Source organism: Numida meleagris, chromosome 3, assembly GCF_002078875.1.
Source record: "Numida meleagris isolate 19003 breed g44 Domestic line chromosome 3, NumMel1.0, whole genome shotgun sequence".
NCBI classification, from domain to species: domain Eukaryota; kingdom Metazoa; phylum Chordata; class Aves; order Galliformes; family Numididae; genus Numida; species Numida meleagris.
The window spans coordinates 13,133,792-13,155,521 of NC_034411.1; the positions used below are offsets into that span (position 1 = coordinate 13,133,792).

Below are 21,730 nucleotides of genomic sequence, written 5' to 3' on the forward strand. Positions count from 1 at the left end.
CGGTACCTGCCTTCCCCTCCTCCTGCCCCCTCATGCATATGGATGGGCGCATGCGCGCGCGGGCGGCCTCCCCGCCTGCCGCCGTGGGCTAGATGAAGGCGAGCGGCGGCGGGGCTGCCAGACGGGCGGCGGGCGGTGCGTGCGCTGCATGTGCGTGTGTGTATGTGTGCGTGGTGTGTGTGTGTGCGTGCGTGTGTGTCCCGGGGGGCGCCTCCGCCGCGCGCTGCCCGGCGACCTGAAAGCAATAAAAGGATCGGGATAATCGTCGCGATAATAAAATAAAGGAAAGAGAAAAGAAAAGGCGGACAACAAAAAGAAAGGAGAGGAAAAAAAAAAAAAAAGGGAGGCGAGAGAATAAGGAGAATAAAAGGAGGCCGGGCTGCGTTGCATTGAAGACCGGGGTGCTATTGAAAGCGCCTGAAAAGCGGCGTTGTTCGGCGCGGGCGCGGCGCGGTATATAGAGCGGGGCGGCGGCGGCAGCAGCGGCGTCTCCTCCTCCTGCATCTCCTCCTCCGGCCCTCCTCGGCGCGTCCCGGAGCGAGCGGCGGCGGCGGCCTGCAGGCGGGCAGCGCGGCGGCGGCGGCATGCGTGCGGCCCGGCGGGCGGCGGCGCGCTCCCTCGTCCTCCTCCTGGCCCTGCTGGGGCTGCGGGCTCAGGTACGTGCGGGGGGCGGGAGCGGCTCTCGCGGCGGTTGCTGGAGGGGGTCCCGAGAACCGCGGGGCGGCTGCGGCGGGAGCGCGGGCGGCGGTACCGGCTTTCCTGCGGGGAGGGCTGCGGTCCCTGTGGCGGGGCGAGGCTCCCGAGGATCTAAGTGCCATTAGCGCGCATCGCTTATTTTCGAGATTACTTTTTTCCTCCTCTTTTTTTTTTTTTTCTTTGCGTGTGTGTTTTTGGTTTTTTTTTCTTTTTTTTTTTTTTTCCTCTTTTTACACCAGGGCTGAGCGCGGTGCTGGCGGGCAGCGGGCTGCTGGTCCCGTCCCGTCCGCCGCCCCTCCGAGCTGCAGGGGCTGCGCTGCTGCCGGCGCCGCGCTCCCTGGAGGGCTGGGAAGCCCCTTCTCAGACTCGGGGCTTTGGGTTCTGTTTCAGCATCCGTGCTCCTGGAATGATTTATGAGCCTTTCTCGAGGGTGTCTGCTAGGAAAAAGCTTGAAGCAATTGCGTGGTTTTTTTGGTTTTTTTTTTGCCTTTTTTAATGCTATATGTGTGCCTCTCAAAAGCAAGCTGGCTTTAAGATGACTTTCTCCTGTCTGCAGAGCTGCCGTAGGTTGCGTTTGGGGTAAAAAGTAAGGTAACCGTGTTTTTTCGTTTCTTGTCTTTTTTCTTTTCCTTTTTGTTTTCTCCCCCGGTTCTGTCTTGGGACTAGCAGGTGGTGTTAGCGTCGGGACAGTTCGAGCTGGAGATCTTATCCGTGCAAAATGTGAATGGCGTGCTGCAGAATGGGAACTGCTGCGACGGCACTCGAAACCCCGGAGATAAAAAGTGCACCAGAGACGAGTGTGACACCTACTTTAAAGTTTGCCTGAAGGAGTACCAATCGCGGGTCACCGCTGGCGGCCCCTGCAGCTTCGGATCCAAATCCACCCCTGTCATCGGAGGGAATACCTTCAATTTAAAGTACAGCCGGAATAACGAAAAGAACCGGATAGTTATCCCTTTCAGCTTCGCCTGGCCGGTGAGTGCGCAGCCCGCTCTGGCTCTGCGCTGTCGGATGGTGCTGTTAGAGCTCGGCTCGCTGTGGCCATCTCCAACTCCTCGCGCTGGGGCTGGGGAGGGAGCAGGCGTCTTGGCACGGGAGCCGGCACTCCGCCGCGCAGAAACGAGTGAAACGCGGTGGTGTTTTTGTTTGTGTTCCCTGGGGCTCACAATGCCCAGCCTGTTAAATTTGAAAGTCAGATGTGCAGCGAGGGGGATCTAAATGGGTCAGGGAAGCAAACCCAGTATCTCTGCACTTTACAGCATGAATAAGCCTCTTGAGAATTAGAAGGTCAGAAGTTCATTTTTTTTTTTTTTTTCCAAACCAGCGAAGCCTTGGGCTTAAGCCAAAGGAGCAGTGGGTTAGGGGCTGTGGAGGGATCCCGTGTGAAAAGTGTGTGTCATAGCTGGCCTCCTTCCCTGGAGCGTGTTTGGGAAGGCTTCCTGCTTCCCCCAGGGGGAAATCTCACTGCGCTGTTTGGTGTTGATGGGAGCTGCTGTTGTTGCTCTGGGTAAGCTGGTTGCCAGCTTCCCTGGGAAGCTTGCTGTGTTTTGAGGTACATGCAGACTCTGGAGCCTAAGACAGAAGAGCCTGGCCTCAGCTTTGGTCCATCTCACCCTCTCCTATCCACACTGCACCTTTTCTGGCATGTTGGCTTTGTGATCCATAGATTCTGGCTTCCCTCTGGTTTGTGAAACTTTGTGGGGCCTTTTGCCAGGCACTTTCCCATTGTTATCCATTTCAGTAAACAGTGGTCAGCCTTGCGGGACAATAGTGGGGGGTGACCTCTTCATTAGCTGAAGTCTGCCTCATTGGTGGTCACATGCAGAACATTGGCTTGCCTTTCAGAGCTTCTCGTTGCTTCTGGAGAGCTCAAGGGGGGTGAGGCCTTGATGTGGTTCTCCTCGCAGAGGAGTCCTGTACTTGTTGCACAGACCCTAGGGACCATCCTTCCAAAACAACCATCTCTTGGGACAGTGACCCGCTTCATGCAGGGTAGTAGGGTTTGGGGGTATGTAAGACTGCCACTGCCATGGCCCTCAGTACCAGGAGGTGTGCTGCTTTGTGCCCAGCATTGTTGCCAACACACAAGCAAAAACTGAGGATGACCAATATGGGGGGCTTTTGTGCACACGTGGCAATCTGCCTTTTGGGGTGGCTCTCTCAGATGCTATGGTATATTAGCTGAAAACTCCCAGATTTATGTTCCTAAAACTTTTATTTAAAGATCACCTAGGAAACAAAACTGTTTTTCCCCCTCCCCTTCTCCAAAGGTGCTGAACACACACTTTCCCAGTAACTGCCTTGGGATATGTTGATGCTCAGCAGTTTTGAATATCCAGTCATCCTAACCTAGATGCCTACAGTCATTTTTGCAAGGGGTGGAGGGCTCTTGCGTGCAAGCAGGGGAGGAGTGAATCTTGTTTCCTATCCTATGTCACTGTATCATTGCTGGAGAGATGGAAGCATTTGTAGATTTTCGGCACTCTTCAGATCTTGGCCCTTCCTAGTCAGATAAGGCCTGGTTGTTCTGAGGGCGTAGACTTTTTTTGGGGGAAAGCCCGCCCCGAAAACATTCCTCCCTCCAGTTGTAGTGCAGACACCCAGTTTGTTAGTCCTGTGGCCAAGAACTGTAGGCAGCCGTGTGTTCTTGAAGTGTCCTGTGCTGCCTCCTACCTGCCTTCTCTGTCAGTTGTGACTTCTGGAGCAGTGAAGGCTGGAGAGGCAGAAGGGTGAAATCAAGTCTGCGTTTTTAAGGAGATAATATTACAAAGTACAATAGGGGAGTTAACAAAAGTATTCTCTGTTGGAAGTACAAGTCCTTTCTTTCTTCCTCTTTTTTCTTTTTTTTTTTTCCCCTAACATGAATGAGATAAAACTGTTATCAAATATGCCATCAAAGGGATAAAGGGTTTTGTAAAAATCTGAGGTATTTGAAGCTCTGCCAATGGCTGTAATGCATGTACTGCAGGCTTTTTTTTTTTTTTTTTTTTTTAGAAAACTTAGGGTCATATCCCCTCCCCCCCCCCGGAATCTGCTCCCAGTCATTTAAATGCCTTGGTTCTGAAGGTATGTGTATGTAGAAAAGATGTGAAAACTGAATACTCTGCTTCTAACACCCTTCTCTTCCTAGGATCACTAGGAAGGGAAATCTTCAGTGTAGAAGGAGGACTTGGGGTCCTGGGGACCACAGAGGAAGTTTCTTACCTGCTTTCTTTAGCGAAAGAAATTTTTCAGTTGTCCTGCTGAATGTAATTGAGCACTGGAATCCTAGAGCAGCAGTGAAACTCTAGTGCAGCCTGCAAAATGCGTAAAGCTTGTCAACTTCTGACAACTCTTTCCTACAACTGGAAATTTTTGGAATAAATGCTTGCATTTTCCCATGCAAGAATGTCATTTTTGAGATTGTGATGACTGTTCTCAATTATCAAGCCTGCATCCCAGCTTTAACTTCATAGGACACGGCTTTTTGGTTAGCCATTGTGACTTTTAAATAGCATTGGAACAAAAGAATATCTAATGTGACAAAGCTCTTGTTTGTACTAAAATTGTGTACAGAAATCATTTTTAAGGGGTTCTGAAAGCTCCAAAGATAAACTAATAATTAGTCAACTTAAATCTGATGCTGAAATTTTAGCACTTAAAACAATCTCTTTAGATGGGTAAAGACCGTTGATTGATCAAAGCGTAAGACCAGCTTTACATTTACAAATGCGGCTGATCATGGGAGTTTACCATTACTTTTCAATTGGATATATTCAAAGCAACTCCGGAGCTAAACCGGAATGTTAATTGTATTGCACTTGAAAATTCATGCTCATCTCTGTGTATGTATTGATTGTGTTCTGCTGTTTAAGGGAGGTTTTTATAGGATGTTACAGCTTGAATCAGTAACATTCAGAACTCTTGTTGCCCTCATGACTTTAAAAAACAAGAAAATGAGTGGGGGGGGAAACCCAAAACAATTCTTCCCACACCAAGCTGCCCCTCTTGTCTTTTGTCAAAAATAGGAATGTTGCACTAGAGGTTTTGAACAGAAGAAAATGGTGTGTAATGTAAAAGTACTGTTAGAGTTGGCTTATAGTTGTAATGTAAATTTGAAGCATTGGTGTTTTATTAATAACTCATGCAGTTAGCTGTTGTCAGTTTTGATATGTACCCTTGTGAGTAATGGCTGTGGAGATGGTGGGCCATAAATTCATTTAAGCGATTGGAGGTTTGGCAAAGTTGCTAGGGAACAGGGCAGAAGAGCAGCAGAGACAAAACACTAGAGTGCGTCCAGAAAGCCACCCCTGCAGTAGCTTGCAATTCTACAGTAATTTGCAATTATAATAATATTTTTAAAACATATACTCACAGCTAGGCTTTATTCATACATTCTTTTGGAGACTTGATTGATTTTTCTTGATGGGCAGGCTTGGCTTATGAGGCCATATAGAAAAGTATGGAACAAAAGGATTTCCATGTTCCACTTGTCAAAGTCAGTCTCAACAAGTTTTGTTTGGTAGACGCATGCTCTTCTCTGGCATAAATCAAATCTCTCGCCTTTCTTAAAGAATCAAACGGTATTCAAAGTCTGATGTGTGCGGTACCTTGAGGGAGCCGCACATGCTTTAACAAAGCAAAGCTTAGCAGTAAACTTTGCTTTTATGTGAAGAGAGGTTTCTTTGCAGATTTGATGAGGCTGTGAGTAAGAAGCAGGTCAAAGTTGGCAATTCCTTTGGAATGCATAGCTCCAATTTCAAGCAGCTTGTTTATCCTGAAATTATGTTCCTTGTAACTATTTAATATTGGGGCCAATTGCACCAACCCACCAGCAAACTACTGAGGTGGAAAAAAACCCTCCAGCATCTAAATAATTTTAGTGTGAAATATAATGGAAAAAGTGTTTTGAACATCTTAATTCCATCTTACTTTAAAAAAAATAAAATATTTGGCCTTTCCCTCTTTTTATGACAAGTCTTGCTGTTGCTGGTTCCTGCAGTCATGAAAGACATCCTCTGGGCAGGCACTGCTTTTTCTCACTAGAAGGAGGGGATGAAAGAGCTTTAGTGTTGTGTTCTTGTTTTTAAGATTCATTATTTCTTCTCTCTCCCTTGTCTTGACACAAGAGGCTTCCAAAATACTTATCTGTGCCTCACTAATTAATGTAGCGGCCTTCTGGGAGAAAAAGACCACTTCATTCAACTGGTGGTTGTGGTGGTTTATTTTCGTCTTTATTTTTGTTTGCTTTGTTGTATGTGGTGGGTTTCTTCTATTTTTTTGTTTTCTAATTTTGAACAATTAGATAACAGTCATAAAACTAAAGCTTGATTTTGGTTCTCTGTGTTTTTTTTCTCCTCCCTCTGGTTAACTTTTTGAAAACTTGTAGTAGCACATGCTCAGTGTTGTTCAAGCTCTTCTTAAAGAATGTCTGATAAATCATCTTGGAGCAGGGGCAGATCAGAAGAAAATTTTATAACAAAATGCATATCAATCAAGTAATACACCCTGTCATTTGATGTTCGCTAGTAAGAATAAATCTTCAGCACTTAAAGTGCAATGTTTTGCCTAGGATTACTAGCCAAGATGGAGCTGAGAGTATTAACTGACATCTGAAGCATAATTACCATCTGTGAAGCTGTTTTTTTTTCCCCAGGACTGCAGAGAAGCAATGCAGCTACTTGGGGGTTTTGGACTTCTTACATGTTCTTAAGAGTTATTTATGTTCCAGTCAGTTCAGAACTTCATCTTCCTGGTAAATCCATTTGACTACATTACCATAATATGCCTAAAAATAAATCCTGCCTGCTTCCAGAATTTTTGTTCTTGTGATACATACTAAAGGCTGGCTCCAGTTTAACTTCAGTGGCAGCTGGATTGGGCCTCATGTTGAAGCTTATTCCTAAACTTTCTCAGACTGCATACATCCAGCACTGTCAGCTTGTTTATGCAGCTGGAAGTCTGCATGTCTAAAAATGAATTGCATAAAATTGATGCTTTATGCATAAAATTCTAGTTGGTGAAACTTGCAGCTTCATTGTGGAATGGAGGCTGCAGTAGAGAGAAACTAGTTTGGAAGCTGGTTAAGTTGGGCCTCATCTCATTATGTGAGATGTTGTGCAGCTTGAGAGGCTTGTGTTCTCGTCCATGGCATTTATTCCAGCTTCAGCTCCTACTTCAGTACCTCCAATGCCCTGCAAAAACCTCAAGCTGCAGTTCTTAAAAGCATTTGTGTATAGATAAAGCTAAATACAGGGGTGCCTTTGAGAAAACAGACTGAACTTAGCACTTCTGCTCATGGATATAAGTTTTATGTGTTACTTAATGCAGTTCTAATAATCATTTTAAATGTGAGCCATGTGCATCTTAAATGGGGAAAGATGTGAAAATTAGAAGTTGTTACAACCTTTTCTTGTTTCTCTGGAGCTCATGGTTCTGTGGTCACTCCTCTACAGCATAAATTATACTCATTATTGTTGTAGTATTCAGAAGAAGCTGTAAAATGTGGATAGAAGTGGTTAAAGTGGTTTGTAAGTAGTCAAACATCCCGAGTCCTTTACCAGCTCAACCCAGTTCTTATGTGCTTAGGTAAATAAGTAGAAAGGCTTCTTGTTCAGGCTTGCTCCATGTGAACCTGACTGTTTTGCTTGGCTGGCTACTAGGTATTCTCTCTATTAACCTTGCCACCCTTTTGTAACTGGTGCATTTAATTATCAGTGGGATGCTTTAAACAGGTAGGGGGACTGATAAGAGCAGGTAATCTGCTTGTTGGGGGAGGTCAAAAGCAGCTGTTGACATCTTGGCCTACCTGCTAGCCTTTAACAAGTGGGGCTCCGTGAGAAAATCACCCTGTAACCAGATAAGGTGCTGATTAAAATGCTGTTGTCGTGTGATGCACCTCAGTAGCTGCAATCACCTAAAATCATTAGTTTCAAAAGAAATATTATATAATGTTATATATAAAATCTAAATATATATTTAAGAAGGGTAGTGGGAGGGATGGACCCTAAGTCACCCCCCTCTAACCCAGTACATTGTTTCATTAATGCATGCTAGTTTTATGATTGGAATACATTGTAGCCTGGCCACCCAGACAGCAACATTGACTGCTAATATTAACCGAGAACAATAGCGTGGCCATACTGACTGCAGTGAGGATTACAGAACATAATAGGGCCTATCCAAAAATAATGCTAATACAGGACAAGCAACAGGAAGCAGCAGTAGACTCAGCATTGCTCGGCTCCCAGACAAACCATGGACTTACTTCACACAATGGCAACTTCAGCACATTATGTATTCACAGGACACTCATTATTCCAGCAAGTTTGACAGATCAGAGATCAAGCTGATTTACTGGATGCTTAAGCATATGCATAGTTTGGATTGCAGTACTTTGTGTCCATCATTGGGCAGGAAGAAGAAGTTGTGTCACAGAAGCAGTCTTCAGTTACTGGCTTGGCTTATGCCAAGCTGGAATGGTGGGTGAAAGTTATTCCTGGAAGTTGCCAGTGAGTTGAATTCGGTTTCGTATCTTCTTTCTGTAGCAATGAAGTGTTTACCAGCACTAACAGCAGTGGAGGAACTGCTCAAACCAAAGAGCAAAAGAAAAGCGTGCTTGCATTTTCACCTGGGCATATTCTGACAAGACCTGCCTGTTTGAGGTTCAGTCTAGCACTTGGTCAGGGACTCTGATGCATAAGATAACTGCAACTTGTTTTGCCTATATATGTAGGGTTAAGAGAGTAACACCTTATGGGTTGTTGCCTTAGCCTTATGTAGACTGGTCTATAGAATTGCATTCCTCACTGCGTTCAAGAAAGAATCCAGAGAATTATTTCCCTTTTTTCCCCCAAATACGTAATTTCTGTGGATGAGGAACCAGTTGTCTTCATCTCCTGTGGAGGAGCATTCTGTTTTCAGGGCTTACTGTCTGACTGTGGCATGACGTGGTGACACATCTGCATGGCGTCATCATGACTTGCCTTGTGGCAGCAGGAGCATGCAAGTGAGAGCCCTGCTGACTTGTAGGGGAAGTGGTTTTGTGACTAGCCTTAAAGGTGCTCAGAGGTGTCCTCCTCCTTGGCTCTTGGGCACTTTGAACTGCTACTCTGTTTCTCCGTTCTTCCTCTCATCCCCTTCTAGCTGAAGGACAGAGAGACTGCATCTCCTTCAATGCACTGTGCTCCCTGTGATAGTGTGCCCAGCTCCTAGCCTTCTTCCTAGTAGTGCAGGCAGAGTGAGGACTGTTCTGATGAGTCTTCACAGCTGTGCCTGGCTGGGAATGCATGAGGAGAACATGGCTGAGCTTAACCTGCTCTCCTTGTTTGGCAGAGGGGAGGAGCAGGCACAACATTAAGAATGCAAACTTCCCACTGCATTTGTCTAGTCATGGTTTCACATGCTCAGCAAAGCTCTTGCATGGTTTAACCACAAGGATAGAAGGGAAAGAAGTTTAACAAGTTGCAGCCTCTTTCAAAAGGAGGCAGTCCTTTGGCTAATAAGCCTGATGTTTCGGTCTTCCTCTGTCATGCTGAATTGCAGAATTTAGAAGCCGAAGTACAAAAACACCTCTTTTGGGTGAATAGCTGGATGAAGGGAAGAAGAAAAAATAGAGCAGAGAGCTTTAAACACCTGCTGTTTAGCTGGAGCTGCTAATATTTCATTTAAATAACTAGAAAATACGCAGCATTGCCCTTTCAGACCCTTAAAAGGGATTGACTTTGATGGATTTCAGCTTCTTCAAAGCTTTCAGTGAGTTGTGTTATCAGTGGACTGAGACTTAAGTCATGGTGGCTTGTCACTGAGGAGAGCAACCTTTGCACATGGGTGCTTGCTTTATTTTATTTGGAGTGTGATCTCAACCATTTCCATCCCCTCCTAGCTTAACTCATAGGACTTTTGCTGAAGTTTGACCATGCTGCCTTTCAGTCCTCTGGGTGGATCAGACTGTGGATGTTCTGCACGCTGTGCCAGCTTGCTGTTCCTTTCAAACTGCCTTTCCTCTCAAGTCAGAATCCCCGTCTGCTAGTCAAGCTCAGTTTTACAGTGGCTAATTGGGTGTGACTCCAGAAAGTTCACTGCTGCCTTTTTGCTTAGGACATTGCTTTGATGGAGTAAGGTGCATGACGTGGAATTCTTGTGTCTGGACGTATGTATTTATTCAAAGATGGGCAGAGGTCAGCTGTGGGCATGGGAAAACTTAAACCTCCTCACTGTAAGTAGTCATTCCTCAGATATCTTAATTGTTGATCTATAGAGTGGGGATGATGTGCACTTTTAAAATATAACAATGGTTCGGTCTTTGCACAGAACTCTTTTGGGCAGTGGTGGGGAAGCACTGGCTAGAGCTGTGTGATGGCTGTATTGCTAAGGGGCGCTTACTGCTGTTGTGGGGATGTGGATGTCTCTGCTTTTTGTACTGAACACAAAGTCTTGTCCTTTCTGTGCCCCATGCTGAGAAGGACAGAGCCTAGAGATTAAACTGCCATTCTTGATATCTTCTCTTTTCAGGATTGGGATTCCTTATTTAAAATACGTCAGATGAGGTGAAAGGGGGCACACAGAAACAAGGGAATTGCTAGGGTAGATCTTTTCTCCCTGCATTCTATTTCTATCCAGTTAAGCAGAAGCTCCTTACTCTGTAAACAAACTCCTGTTGGAAAGTGGTCACACAGGTATCTAGCAACATGACTACTTAAAGCCAGGATTCAGCCTTTCCTTTCCTTAAGGGCTAGGTGTGTTGGTAAACAGTCCTGAGAACCAACCCGTAACTGTTGCTATGAGTTTAGACAAAATATCTTCCAAAACAATTATGCAAGGCCGAAAGGAAAACATCCTTAACTTTATTGGAAATAGTGCGAGTTGCCATAATTCACTCTCTATATCATAACGCTTTTCAAGCTTGCACTAACATGTTGTGCTTCTCAGTGTTTGCAATTAAGCCAGTGAGAAAGCATCCATGATAGTGCAATGTCTATCTCTAAAATGGCTCAGGAGCTCTATTCGAGTTTTGTTTGATGGATTTTTACCTTTGACCTGTGAAAGAACTTCTTAAATATGCTTTTAATAGCACTGAATGATCATGTTGCGCTTTTTTTGTTTGGTTTTAGAAGTTTCTTCGAAGTTGAGAGACTTGTTCTAGACTAATAACAAATATGTCACTTTCATGAAATATTAACCAAAAATGGTGTGGCCAATGCAGCCTTCCTGTAAAAGTCAGGGTGCGTGTCTCAGCTTGCCCAGCTTTGCTTACTTTTTGAAGCATTTTCCCACAGTTATCAGTGAACAAAATGGAATCCTAGTCTGCTTTGAATATGAAACATATTTAGGCTATATTCCAAGCTGGTGTCCATCACAAACTAGAGGCTGCATGCTGTGTCCAGTCGTGAGAAAACAGTCTGCCTCAGCCTCTTTTTCTTTTTTCTTTTTTTCTTCCTCCTCTCAAGGAATTTGGGGTCTGCCTTAAAGCTGCACCTTGTAGCAGCTTATTCTCAACTGTATTTTGGTCTCTGGTACAGAAAAGGTGTTAAGTGCTGCAGACCACTACTGAGTGCATATATAATTAAGAAGAAATAAACCTTACAGTACATAGCTTCTATGGCAAAGCATCAAAGCTGTTCATGGAGAGAGTTTATATTTGTTCTATTATTGTTCTCACCAGAAATACGTTACATTTATTATTTCATTTGTAGTTCTTACTGTACTTATCAAATCAGTGGGTGTTGTTTTTTTTTCTTATTTTTCTTTGGCTTTTTTCATTTTGGAGGGTTTTTCTGAATCATTCTCTAAGTTTGGCTATGGCTGGCTAAATGGCAATTTTGAAAGGTATAGCTAAGTTAATAATATCCCAGAGTAGAGAGGGGGAGGGGAATACATCTTAATGGCTCTTGTTCTCAAGTTAGGATTGAAGATAAGGTGGCTCAGATGAAATAGCTGGCATCTTTCCAACCCATGGAGTCACTCTTGATTAGTTTATGCTGATGATTATTATTACTGGAGTGCTGGGGATCTCATTGGCAGGTTAGTCTGTCTGTAAATGTGACACGGGGTGGATAGTGCGTCTTCCCTTTCCCTGCTCTTCCAAATAGCCTGATTTTAGCCTTTGTTTTACAATGCTTCTCTCTTAGCCCACCCCCTTCCCACATCCATCAGTTCTTCCCTCAGTTACCTGATACTTGTGGGAGCTGCGATGGCCCTCGTGCAGACAAAGCTTTCAAAGGGGGTGCTGAAAAGTAAAGTCCCTAGAGATTGTGCTGTCAAGGCAGAGCACAGTAATCTTAGCAACACTTCTTGCTTTCAGGATGATTGGGGGCAGGGAAATCAAGACTACTTTTCTGTAAGTAAAATTCTTTTGAAGCAGTTCTTGAGTGGAGGTGTTCTTTGTTTGTGGTTTTTTTGTAAGATTTTTTTTTTTTGGTTGCTGCTATGCTAGGTCAGTGTCTTCTCTGCAACATGCAATATGCAATTCCACAAATGCTCATCTGTGGCAACAGTGTAGTGTCAAAGGCTGGACTTCCTGGTTAAGTACGTAAGATGCATTAATGATGACAAAGATGAGCTATCTAAGGTGAAAGGTCTTTCTAAGTCAGACTGGATAAAGTAGCTTATGGGGTTTCAAGAAGATCACATTTGTCTCAAGTATAACCTATTACCTATTTATGTTTTCCTGGGCACAGACCAGGTATTTTTTTGAATCTGAATTACATTATTGTTTTTCCTTCAGATTGTATGTGGCTTTGAAATTAACTCTTGTTTCTCTTTTGCAGAGATCCTACACATTGCTTGTTGAGGCATGGGATTACAATGATAACTCTACTAGTAAGTATTTGTTCCCCTGGTTTAATTTGTTTGGACTCCTTGATTTCCTGTCTATTGAAAGGTATTTGGCAGTCTACCCAGTTTACTGTGAACAGTGAGAAGAGTGATAAGCTCTCCCACAATCAATTCAGAGCAACTGCTCCAGGTTCTGCAGTAGCCTGTCTCCTTATTTCTTGTAGAGGGTGAGTAGCTTGTTCACTTAGGTAACAACAATTCCATGCCTAAAAATAGATGCTGTGAATTCTCACCTCCTCCTTAGGGAGAATAAGAGCCCAGGAGGTTTTCTTTTTTTGTTTGTTTTGTTTTGCATTGTTTGCTTTTTTAAAGAGTGATACTTAAAAGCATAAATGTTGCTGACTGGGGACCTATTCCCTATAAACTGTGTCTGTCACAAAATTGAACATACTACATTTAAAAAAAAAAAAAAATCTCTGAGACTTGACACAGTTGCTCCATCTAATGACTGTAGAAGAGGAAGAGAAGCAAATGATTACCGGTTCTTGGGGGTTGGATGTCTATGGACTTGTATTCAGGGACAATAAAAATGTTTACCAGATAACACCTGGTAGAGCTGGCTGGAAATCTAGGGTGGGAATCTTTCCCCTGGAATGTCTTTTGGCTGGTTTAAGAAGTTTTCTGCTGAGTTTTTACCGCTGGCTAGAAGAAGCTGTATAGTCTCCTGGCATTATGAGCTGTTCTGTGCACTGCCTGCTGTTACTGAAGAAGGTGTGCAAAATTAACTCTTTTCAGCGTAAGGTTTTATAGTGTGTGGTAAAAGCCACAGGAGAAACTATGAATATGAACTTGTAAGCCTTTGATATGACAAGCCTTTTCCTTCAACAAGGAAATATCAGCACTGTGGCCCATCTTCCATAAATCTTATAGCAACTTGTAGACCCCTTTGGACTGAAATGGACTTCACAAAAGAAAGGCCTTATAGAAATGTGCACAGTGCTGTGGTTTTCTGTTTACATTTTAATTGGTGAAGAATAGACAGTTTGGGAATGGCTTTTTGAGTCCAAGAACCTTTCTACACAGATCTGCTTAGTGGTGTCTGATTTACTTTACAACCTGCCATGTTCAACACTTTTGCAGTGCCTCTGATCTGAAGTCCTACTCCAGCACAGTCATGGAGATGTCTGGGAAACCTCTTGGCTCTTAATTAAATATGTTTTATGGAGGAATAGAAAATAGATTGCTTCAGCAGCAGATTTGTATTAAAAATGGAAGATGCCTGAATTCAAAATGAAGGTCTTGTTTACAGTAGGCTCTGAAGATTTTTTTCAGACTAGTTCTCTGCCACTTTTACTATTATTAGAGCTCATCTTTTTTCATGAAACAACTGCATTTCCAAAGCTACACAATGAACCCTTTCTTTGCTTTCATGTTCTGGAAGTACAAATGTCTTCAGACAAAATTGCCTCATTTCTCAGCAGTACATTTGACCAAGTGCAGACATGTTCTTATGTATGTTCCTGATTTGCGTTTCTGCACTAGCTTTGTTGTCACACATCCATCTGTAGGTCACTTCAGTCACAGTACTGCACAAAGCCTTTTCTTTGTAAAGTCACTTTACTTACAGTCAGCTTTCCCATAGCTAAAGAATGTCTTGAAGAACTAAACAATTGTCATCATATGAAGTGATGAGCCTTTTCTTATACCCAGGATTTTCTTTCACTCTAATTACTACTGAATCGTAAGTACTCTCTGGTAGCTCTCGAAAAAGTGAGTTTAGTAGGCTTTGTGTGTTTTGCAATAGTTTGAGCATCCTTCTGATCAATGTAGTCATCAGGCGATCCTAGAATGGATGCTTCCTTCCCCTCTCTACATTCCACACCTCCTACGTTCCCTTAATCACATACTCTCTCTTGTCTCAATTCCAAGAGTGTCTTGCAGTTAAATTCTGGCCCTGTTGAAGTTGATGAGAATCACGTTTGCTGGAGCCAAGAGTCAATGTAAATAGTTTCCTTACTCTTGTTCTCTAGATTCCATCTTGCTACTGTCGCTTCATACACAAAGCTAATGGGGCTGCCATTGCATCTCAAGCTATGTCAAGGAGCTATTGTAAATTACTGGTATGAGATGCATGTGAACTCCAGTTGGGCAAAAGAGACTTCAGCACCAAGTAAAACAAGCCATTGCTGGTAATTGTCTGAAACAGACTTAAAAATAAAAATAACTATGGTGTTCTTGGCCACCTCAACTGCTTAGATAGAGTCTGGATTTCTTTGGTTGTTTAGTTCATTTTTGCTTCCTGATGCTTGATAGCTGTAATTTCCAGAAACTAGACCACTGAAAGGCAAAGGCAGCAGTATAGCGAAATAGCTAATTTTGCTGTGCCTAGAAGCTTTGATACAGTTGTTCACTGAATAAACAGACATTAATAGCTTTAAAGCTTAGCCATAGAAAGCAAAGGGAAACAACTGTCTGACAGCATAGTGCTGAGAGGAAGCTAAAGATGTGCAGAAAGTCTCTCTTCCACTTCATCAATTTCTAATTGAATAATGTTCCCTCTAATCTTTCAATGGATGCATGGGATTTTTAGTCTGATGATGTCAAGGGAATTATGAAGATCCCTTTCTCTCAAGCCCGGCTGAATTCTTGTTTTATTAGCCAATCTGCTACTTTGGGGTTGCTTGCTTTAAAACTTAAAAACGTTGTCAGAGCAGGCTAAGAATGGAAGAGTTGTTGCAATGCCTTCCCTGAAGTCTGGGTCAGCACACTTGTGTAAGTGCGTACTGACAGGTGGGAATAAGGAAGGGTGGAGAAATTCTTATACAAGAAGGAACATGCCAATACTTCATTGTGAAAACTGTGGGTGAAGGCTCATGGAAAGGGATCTTAAGTCTGTCAGACTTTGAATTTAAATGTGTGGTAGTAGCTGTATAACATGTATCAAATCAAAGGCATTTTAGCTGTGATTCACAGTGAAATTGCAGCTGGCTTTCATCTGGGCCCTTAACAAAATGAAGTCCAGTGGACTAAAAAGGGTGTTTCCATTTGAGCTCTTATCCACAGACTGAACTCAAAAGAACTGGTGTCACAGATGTACAACAAGGACATGCTTCCTAATGAGCTGACAGATAGGGGAAGAATGATAGAGCAGAGGAAAGATCTCTTTTCCAAGGTGATTGTTTTTCTGGTGCCAAGGACTGAAATAGTTGTTTGTGCAATGTTCCTCACAGAGAACAGGAAAAGACTGAAGAAGCAAGTGGGAGGGTGTGCAACACTAAGTTGAGCGTCATTCCCCTTCTACTGCTTAGAGGAGAAAAGGAATAGAGTTGTTTTACTCACAAGAAACAGGATGTCTTTATGCACAGACTTGGTATTTGGGGAAATGCATTCCCTTTCCAGCTATGCTGTAGATCTGGGTGTAATCTTGGCAAGTGCAGCAAAGCCATCTCCAGCACGCATGAGTAGAACTGTAATTGCTTGACTAGCCCCATTCAAGGCAAATAGATATGCATCTGCTTAAGTACCTCTTAGAATTAGTAATCTTGTTGATGAGATCTAAGAGCCTTACACCTGCACAGTAAAGAGCATGATATTGCTCTGGATATACCAGTATGGAAAGTCCTTAGGTATCTAAATTAATAAAAGCCTACATGTGTTTGAAAGTCTTATACAAAGATGTGGGTTTGGGGACTTAGTGCCAATGAATAATAATAAAAAAAAAAAAGATTTAAGTGGAAAATATAAAATGAGAAATACCAGAAGATGCATTAGAAGTTGTTGCCCTTAATTTCACATTGTAAACAGTTAATGAATGCTGCATACTTGAGCCAAGAATACTCATAAAATCAGTAAATGCTTACTAATATATATATGTATATAGAGAGACAATTCTGTGGTTGTGGAGCAAGTGCTTTGACTTAACTATTCTCAAAACTGTAGACAAGGAGGCAGGATCTAGTGATGAACTGACAATAGGTATCAGTCTAGCAAAGCCAGTTTGGATGTTCTTTTTGAAAGCTAAAAATCAAAAGACTTCAGCAATACGTTTAGAAGTATTTTACATTAAACACTGCCTGTGTGTTATGTCAAGTCTTGTAGCAGCTTCATTAGTCTTCAGCTCTTCCATAAAATCTCCAAGCTTTCTTTTGTAGTTGTCAGAAGAGCTAACTGAACAGGAATACACTTTAATTCTTCACGCTTGAATGTGCTAGTACTTCCCGCACCGCTTTGTAACACATCGTTGGCAAACTGCCCTTCTACCTAAACTTTTCCTGTGGCTGGATTATGCTCCCATATACAGAACAATGTAGCCTGGTACTTATTTTTGTTTGTTTTGTTTTTTTTTACAATGTCTGCAAGGATATTTTGGCTGTTTTATGATAAACTTTCATTCGGCAGTCAAGTGTTTGCTAGCAGCAGGTCGTAAGACAGTGTCAGATCATTTAAGTCACAAGACCTGGACTACAAAGTGAAATACCACAGATGTATACAATGTTCCAAGCTAATGTGAAATATTATTATTTCAAGCCATAATTTAGACAGTTGTAGGGCTCAGAAAGCCAGAAAACCTTTGCTGGAACTAAATATCGAGTACAAAGTCTAAACTTTGAAATGCTCTATTGAGAGAAGGGGATTGTGTAGCAAATATATCCAGTAATTTGAGTTCTCTACTTGGAGCACTTGCCATCTTGAATTTTTAGTGTCAGCTAATATCTGAAGGGAGAACTTTCATGGTATTTCTCAGCCAAAACTCACGGATGTTGACTGAATGCCAGAGTTGCTAGTTTTCAATTTAGTGTTTACACCAGAGTCCCAGAAGGCAGCAAACATTTTATACTGCTTATGTTCAGTTTGTGGACATTGCTTTATTAGGGTTTTGTAGTATGACTTTTTTGTAAATGTTCCAGTTAAAAACAAAACCAACACTAGTAATGGAGAAGCAGGGAGAACCACATGATGTACAGCCTGTTGGATCTTGGAGTAAAAGCAGCCAAATTTTCTTTAATCACTAACTGTATGATTCTTATGGGATGTCTGCGCACTGAGAAAGGGATAAGCAATGGGCAGTAACCTATCAGTTCCTTTTGACTTTAAGCTTTATTTGGCTTTGTAGGCTGTATATGCATTTCAGTTACTGGTCTGTAGCTCCAGGGCAGCCTTACCTTACTCTCTAAAACAGAAAATGAATACAGCCAACTGGCTATCTTGGAGAGTCTTGTCTGCTGTGCTAGAGATATATGTAACATGGGAGGGAATGATACCTAAACAAAGGTTTAACTCCGATGTCTCTTTTAACATCTAGATCCTGATCGCATAATTGAGAAGGCATCCCACTCTGGCATGATCAATCCAAGCCGTCAGTGGCAGACATTGAAACATAACACAGGAGCTGCCCACTTTGAGTATCAAATCCGTGTGACTTGCACAGAACATTACTATGGCTTTGGATGCAACAAATTTTGTCGACCAAGAGATGACTTCTTCACTCACCATACCTGTGACCAGAATGGCAACAAAACCTGCTTGGAAGGCTGGATGGGACCAGAATGCAACAAAGGTTTGTGACAAAAGCCTGAACCCCAGATTATCAGCAGTCTGGGATAGGACTTGAGTTCTTTGTATCCAGGTTGCAGTTTGGTGATCAGTTTGTGTTGACAGCAGGGCGAGAACTGATGGGACAGTGAGTAACGTGTTACACAGAGAACTAGGGGCAGGACAAGACTAGTTTATGCCTTGTTTTTAAAATCTTGGAGAGATCTTGCTAGTACTGGGTACTTAGCAGATGTATCCTTTCTCTGAGCATCCACATCTTTGCCCCTGGGGAGAAAACCCAGCCCACTGACTTCAATGGGAGTTCTGCTCCTGACTTCAATGGCAGGATTTCCCCTTTGGTGCAGAACTTCAAGACAAGCAGGAAGGAGAGACTTGTTTCAGAGCTGATAGTCGTTGCAAAGTCGCAGGGTGTTTGTTCTACCTGAGCTGATGTTCAACGTGTTTACTTAGGAAGTTGCCATTCCCTACTAATTCTGGAAGGAGAAAATAGGACTGTGAATAGGAACGGTCTATCAGCATGTCTTGCTGGCTGAGTTTAACTACAATTTGAATAGATGCTCATCTTAATATCCTGTCTGTTCAGATAGGTCTCAAAAGTAAAGAGTAGTTAAAAAGTTGCTTTGAATTAGATGTAAAGATAGGGAGAGTGGGCCAGTTCACCACAGGGAAAAGAAACAAGTAGACTCAGTGACTTGCAGCTCAAAGGTGAAATGGTTTCTCTTACATAAAAACAACTCTTTGGACAGCACTAGGTATGATTTCTCTGTAAATCTAGCTGATAGATTTCATATCACAGGGAGTTGCCTACTTTATTTTTTCTTTTTCTAACAGACTTGATACAAGGGACTTGTCAAAACCTTGGATTTAGTAGGATTACAATGGTGATTAGAGATTAAAACCTTCCCACCAGTGTGAAGATGCAAGAAGCAGGCTGCATGCTGATATTCTTTTGTTTTGTTTTTTAACAGCTATTTGTCGTCAGGGATGTAGCCCCAAGCATGGTTCTTGCACAACTCCAGGAGAGTGCAGGTAAATGCTCCCCTCTCTCTCCGTGTCCCCACCAAGTAATTAAATGAGTGATGCAAAACACAATAGGATTGTAGAGTGAGGGTATTTTTGGAGTCATGTTTTTGAGCAAGGCACATTACTCATGCCGACTTGCCCAGAATAAGGGGGGAGCAGGCTTTTAATGCACTGATAATTTGAAGCATTTGGTTTGTGAAATGGTGGCATTTTGGGGGCTGGGGAAGAAGTGAGATAAATCATCTGAATACTGCCTAATGAGCACTGACTAATTGCTGCCGCATAAATAGCACAAATGTCTTATGGGTTGGGTTTTTTGTTTTGTTTTTATTTTTGTGGGTTTTTTCCCCTCCAATATCCTAATTGCTGTTTCAACTACAACCTTGAAGTGTACAGTGTGGCTTTTTTTTCTCTCCTTCCTTTCACTCACATTTCCCCCTTTCTCCCTCCCACCCTTGCTTTCTTCCATCAGTAGGCAAAAGTCAAGCATTCTTTAGAATAGGATTAGTTAAATCTTTCGGTTCCTTTACCATTGTGAGCCAGGCTCGGAGTGCTGAGAGGTTAATAGCTGGGATGAAATCTTGTCAGTAGGCTCTGATGAATGTAGAATTTTGCTGCTGCGCTTTGAAGTCCATTCTGTCCTGGCAAGGAGACAATGAGAAGCAGAGTTTATCCATAACCCAAGAACTAAATACTTGGAATGCTTCAAAATATACAGCATATATTTATGGCACAGGGAGGTTTTCTCCCTTACTAATACAGGGTTAACAAATATTAAAACATTCTCATTCCTTATGAGCAGACTTGTCAGTTGTTTCATGTCACCCTTTCTCATGCCTGTTTCTAAGGAATAGGGAGCTCTGTGCTTCTGATGGTACAAAATGGTGATATGGATCCTGTGTAGGAAGGGTTAAAAGTGAAGCTTAGGTATTCATGAGTAAGACACTGAAATCTGAAGGAACAGAAGTCTTTTTTTTCTGCCTAATGAACATACTGGTGCATTCTCCGTTGCTAGAGACGTTTGCATGAATTGAGCTGCTTTTCTTTCTAGATAAGCTGTAGATCAAACAAGAATTAAATCTGAGTTGTCTGACAGTCTGTATTATATAAAAGGTCAGCCTAAATAATCACAGTGTACTGTCTCTGTAATCTGCGTTTTAAAACAAAATTTTATCAAGGAACATTCTGAAAGTGAGGTAGGAAGTAACTTCTCATTTTCTGCGAGCAACGTGAGAAAGCAAAAGTCAACCACAGGATGGGCTTATTCTGGGTTATGCTAAGGGATTTAAATGTTTAGCAGTGCTGATATAAGCTGGTAAACCTCCAAAACACCGTGAAGATATCTTTCAATTTAAAAAAAAAAAAAAAAGCCAAGCAAGTAGTAGGAAGTACTGGGGGTCCAGATGGTGAGAGGAGTGTGTCAGTCAAGGCTACCAGTGATTTGTGCTTCTGTCATCAGAATAAACATGCCTTGTAGGGTTGCTGTCTCCTAGTTAGAACAACAGGCTTTGTTTCCAGATTTTTTTTTCCTTTCTCTTTCTAAGTCTCTTACCTCCCACTCACTGCCCAGACATGCACTAGTGCTCTTATTTACTTAAGGTGCAACTTTCCCACACTTGATTTGCATAGTCTTGAAACAATGCTGTCCTTCTGGTGCTTTCAGATAACTTCTGCTTGCCAAGTTAGACCAATATCTTTAAAGTGAACGCAGAAACAAGATTTTCTTTTCTTTTAAGTTTTGATGAGTCATATAGCCTGTATGTTACAAATGCAACAGAGTTTAAAAATAACATCCTAGCAGAAACTGCTCTGGGTTCTGGTACAATAGACTATTTGCAAACATTCTTAAAATATCCTTTTCCCATTTGGTGCGAGTCACTTTCTTCAATGTAAGCCTGCCAACAAGCCCAAATTTATTCATGAATCATTATACAAAGTTAACTTTATATTTCTCACGAGAAACTGTTGCATACATATTATTAAACAGAAATTATTACCATGAATCTTGTTCTGGAATTGATACCCAGCTTTTCTTTTTAAATGCCCATAGAGTTTATCCCATTTTGTTTGTTGTACTTTGAAGCTGATCTGACTGAAGACAGCCATATTTTTGGCTCCACAGCTTACGCTTTTTTGTGGTTTTTTCTTTTTCTTTTTCCTTTTTTTAAATTGTTTCTCTTTAAATTTGCTTTAAAGAAAATTAATTTTAAAAACCCTTTTAATTTGGCAGGAAGGAGTAAAATTCTAGATTTGAGTGCTTGTTTTGGCATGTGAGGTCCATTAGTTTTGCTAGCATGCAAGCTCATAGGCAAGTTGCTTTCAATGCAATTCAAATTAAAAGGGAATGTTCCTAAATTTTTTATCATTCTGCGTTATTGCAATATTCTTGATACTAGAAGGATTTTCCAGGAGCTACTTGAAAGAGATTGTTTTGTCTGATCTGGCTTGCTTTCATGTTCTCTGCACACAAAGAAACATAAGTTGGACTAGCTATTTTCTTATACACAAACTATTAAGAGTTTCCCATTGACCTAGAATAGGCTGCAATTGAAATAGCTATTAAAAAAAAAGTTTAATTAGGAAGCCGTTTGTCACCTGAGATTTTTAGAAGGGAAGTCAGACTTGCAACTAGCTGTGTGTGATTACCCATTGGATAGATTCCTCTAGTTTTTTTCCCATGAGAAGAAATTGCCTGTAAAAGAAT

At 42.1% G+C, this 21,730-nt stretch overlaps 2 protein-coding genes and 1 long non-coding RNA gene across 12 annotated transcripts in view; 1 reads left to right on the top strand and 2 right to left on the bottom strand.

Annotated features, from left to right (window-relative positions):
* JAG1 (jagged 1) overlaps window positions 585-21,730 on the top strand; it is a 35,312-nt gene continuing 14,166 nt past the window's right edge. Inside the window, exons 1-5 of the mRNA XM_021390096.1 lie at window positions 585-656; window positions 1,366-1,671; window positions 12,444-12,495; window positions 17,753-18,007; window positions 18,972-19,032. Of these exons, the coding sequence (XP_021245771.1) occupies window positions 585-656; window positions 1,366-1,671; window positions 12,444-12,495; window positions 17,753-18,007; window positions 18,972-19,032 (746 nt within the window). The remainder of the gene's footprint in view (window positions 657-1,365; window positions 1,672-12,443; window positions 12,496-17,752; window positions 18,008-18,971; window positions 19,033-21,730) is intronic.
* On the bottom strand, window positions 3,831-12,436 carry LOC110395551. Its single transcript, XR_002436449.1, has 3 exons — window positions 7,484-12,436; window positions 7,082-7,170; window positions 3,831-5,717 (listed from the first exon to the last, which is right to left on the bottom strand). It is a non-coding gene; the product is annotated as an uncharacterized LOC110395551 (long non-coding RNA).
* Window positions 19,052-21,730, bottom strand: part of SLX4IP (SLX4 interacting protein) — a 100,037-nt gene continuing 97,358 nt past the window's right edge. For 4 of the 10 annotated variants that reach the window (XM_021390109.1, XM_021390108.1, XM_021390106.1 and 1 more), the window contains 2 exons: window positions 20,579-21,718; window positions 19,054-19,667 (listed from right to left, as the gene is read on the bottom strand). The gene's annotated coding sequence lies outside the window, so the exon portion shown is untranslated. Of the gene's footprint in view, window positions 19,668-20,578; window positions 21,719-21,730 lie in introns of all 10 variants that reach the window. The other 6 variants (XM_021390111.1, XM_021390112.1, XM_021390102.1 and 3 more) reach the window with 5 other exon arrangements.